Source organism: Eurypyga helias, unplaced genomic scaffold, assembly GCF_000690775.1.
Source record: "Eurypyga helias isolate BGI_N326 unplaced genomic scaffold, ASM69077v1 scaffold30308, whole genome shotgun sequence".
NCBI classification, from domain to species: Eukaryota; Metazoa; Chordata; class Aves; order Eurypygiformes; family Eurypygidae; genus Eurypyga; species Eurypyga helias.
The window spans coordinates 1-3,515 of NW_010269328.1; the positions used below are offsets into that span (position 1 = coordinate 1).

The window sequence follows — 3,515 nt, forward strand, 5'->3', positions numbered from 1 at the left end:
GCTGGAGCCTGCAGCAGCCCCTCTCCTCCCTCCTCCATTGAGTGTGCCAAACAGCAGCTCTGCATCCTAAAGAAGATCATTGAGGGGCTCATTGCATTCCCAGCACGTCTCAGGCTTGCTTCTTTTTTTTTTTTCTTCTTTTTTTTTTTTTTTTTTTTCTCCCGCCTTACAAAAAAAAAAAGAGAGAGACAGAAAGAAACCAGCAATCTTTAAACTCGAGCTTTTTCTCCCCCTTCTCCTCTTTTTCCTTTTTTTTTCTTTGGGTAACGATGTGCTAAAATCTCTCCTGCAAACCGGTAAGTACAACCTTTCTGGATCGTTTTGTTTCTGCCTAGGGTCAAAGACACCCCCTCCTCCAAAAAGAAGATATAATAATCCTCTTTTTTTTTTTTTTTTTTTTATTACAGCCCTTGCAGAAGAGAAAGAACTTAAGTGGCTAATATTTTGCAAAGGAGACAGAGAGACTGATACTGCAATATAGCTCTCATCTCTCTCCCTTCTTCCCAATTAGATGCTGGTTTTAATTGCAGAGGGTATTTCTCTTTTCATGCTTTCAACCATCTCTTTCCCACAGGGGAGGGTTTCATTTGCAAGTTGATCCTAAGGATTTCTGTTCCTCTGGCATTTCTCTCCCCTAAATGCATCTGTCTGCTCTTAAGTTTGTGGATGGGGGGCAAAATTTTCTAGTTCTTACACGAGGAAGGCAAAAAGGACCTTTTCTATTGAAAGATTAAGACTAAAAGCGACGATCACTTCGAATAATTCTAATGGGCATTTCAGTGATTCAAGGAAGGCTGCATCACCGCCGTTATTATTACCATCCGTAGCATTTCTCTGTGTCCATACATTTAACATATCTGGTGAAAGGAAGGGTGAAACCGTATGTTGAAGGAGCTGCATCTCATTAGTACAGTATTATTTTCATCTGATTGGAGAAGAATGGTGTCTTCATTCGGAAACGTATATAGTAGCATAGATAATTTATCGGCTGGTAAGTGTCAAGGTATTTTTTTTCTTCCACTTTCAGCTTTTTAACCGGGTCTCCTGCTTGGTCCTGGGGACGCAAAATACCCTAATCCGAGGCAGGCTGAGCGTTTCAATCCTAGTTGCCTCTTTAGCTGTCACTTCCCTTTAGATCTGCTGATCGCATGGGCATGTGCTTTAGAAAGATTAATCATCTCTAAACGCTTTAATCAGCTAAAATGACTAATATGTGGTGTGTATTTATCTGATAATATACCAGTTGCATTAATTCATCGGTGGGTTTGAAAGGGGAAGGTTTTCTTTTAAATCAGGGTGGTTAACCATTTAAAGACATGGGGGGGATTTCTGAAGGGAACCGTTTCGCCAGGGACATCAGCAAACCTTGCACATTCCTTTGAACTTGCGTATGGAATATATTGAGCTGGGAGGGAGGGAGATTCAAGGATTGAGATTCAATAACTTTGGGAGTTTGCATGTATGAAAGATGTAGTGCGACACTGGAGAAATCTACCCACTGGTATTTCCCCCCTCTAGTCGATGCGGGCTATGATGGCTCCAAAGCTAAAACTGCAAACATGTATGAAATGCGTGTAGTTCTAAATACTGGTCCAGCGGCGGAAAACATGTAAAGACGCAACACGTTCAGCCTGTGTGCTCACACTGCTGTGGGGTCTGCATGTGCTGTCCTCTTTATAGGTGGCACTTACCAAATGGGGGGGATAAGGGAGGCTGATACCGCGTGATTAAACCTTCTACCATCTCTTAAGTATAAATCAGGGCAAGGCTCGCCCATCCGACACCCCTAGAGTTGGTTGTGAACGTCTGCCCAACAATTGCTGAACTTTCCAGGAGCCTAACACAAGTCTAGCAGGTAGGGGCTTAGTAAAAGGAGCGGGGCAGGACAGAAATACTGAAATCTGCATTTTTCTTCCCCTTGCAGTTTTGTAAACACCAACAAATGATGAAACCTTCCACGGCAGAGACGCTTCATAAAGGAAGGATGTTGTGGATAATTCTTCTAAGCACAATTGCTCTAGCATGGACTACACCAATTCCCTTGATAGAGGACTCGGAGGAACTCGATGAGCCCTGCTTTGATCCATGTTACTGTGAAGTGAAGGAGAGCCTTTTCCATATACATTGTGATAACAAAGGATTTATAAATATTAGTCAGATAACAGAGTCATGGTCGAGACCTTTTAAACTTTATCTGCAGAGGAATTCCATGAGGAAATTGTACACCAACAGTTTTCTTCATTTGAACAATGCTGTGTCTATTAACCTTGGGAACAATGCACTGCAGGACATTCAGACGGGGGCTTTTAATGGGCTCCGAGTTCTGAAGAGGTTGTATTTGCACGAAAACAAATTGGACATTTTCAGAAACGACACTTTCCTGGGTTTGGAAAGTCTGGAATATCTGCAGGCAGATTACAATGTCATTAAACGGATTGAAAGTGGGGCATTTCGAAACCTAAGTAAATTGAGGGTCCTTATCCTAAATGACAATCTTATCCCCATGCTTCCCACCAACTTATTTAAGTCTGTGTCCTTAACCCACTTGGACTTGCGCGGGAACCGGCTAAAAGTCCTTTCATACCGCGGGATGTTGGACCATATTGGCAGGAGCCTGATGGAGATCCAGCTGGAGGAGAACCCATGGAACTGTACGTGTGAGATCGTGCAGCTGAAGAGCTGGCTGGAGCGCATCCCCTACACTGCCCTGGTGGGGGACATCACTTGCGAGACCCCCTTCCACTTCCACGGGAAGGACCTGCGGGAAATCAAAAGAAGCAAGCTGTGCCCCATGCTGTCTGACTCCGAGGTGGAAGCCAGCCTGGGCATCCCTCAGCTGTCGTCCAGCAAGGAGAACGCGTGGCCTACGAAGCCATCCTCCATGCTGTCCTCCTTCCATTTCACTGCTTCCTCTGTTGAGTACAAAACATCCAATAAGCAGCCCAAACCCACCAAGCAGCCCAGGGTGCCCCGGCCTCCCCCGACACCCCGGGGCCTGTACCCCGGGCCAAACCAACCGCCTGTGGCTGCCTACCAGACCCGACCCCCCATCCCCATCATCTGCCCTACCGGGTGCTCTTGCAGTTTGCACATCAATGACCTGGGTCTGACGGTCAACTGCAAGGAGCGCGGGTTTCACAACATCTCCGAGCTCCTGCCCAGGCCCTTGAACGCCAAGAAGCTGTACCTGAGCGGGAATTTGATCCAGAAAATCTACCGCTCCGATTTCTGGAATTTTTCCTCCTTGGATCTCTTACACCTGGGGAACAACCGGATCTCCTACGTGCAGGACGGGGCTTTTATCAACCTGCCGAATCTCAAGAGCCTCTACCTGAACGGCAACGACATCGAGCGGCTCACCCCGGGCATGTTCCGGGGCCTGCAGAGTTTGCATTACCTGTATTTCGAGTACAACCTGATCAGGGAAATCCAGCCGGCGGCCTTCAGCCTCATGCCCAACCTGAAGCTGCTCTTCCTCAACGACAACTTGCTCCGCACCTTGCCCACCGACGCCT

The 3,515-nt window shown here is 46.6% G+C and overlaps 1 protein-coding gene across 1 annotated transcript; it reads left to right on the forward strand.

Annotated features, from left to right (window-relative positions):
* Window positions 1–687: 687 nt before the first annotated feature.
* On the forward strand, window positions 688–3,511 carry SLITRK3 (SLIT and NTRK-like family, member 3; the record flags this gene model as incomplete). The annotated part of the gene is made up of 3 exons (XM_010158079.1): window positions 688–1,216; window positions 1,925–2,809; window positions 2,852–3,511. Coding segments are annotated over exons 2-3 (1,527 nt in total), but the record flags the coding sequence as incomplete, so codon positions are not given.
* Between the last annotated feature and the right edge of the window lie 4 nt (window positions 3,512–3,515).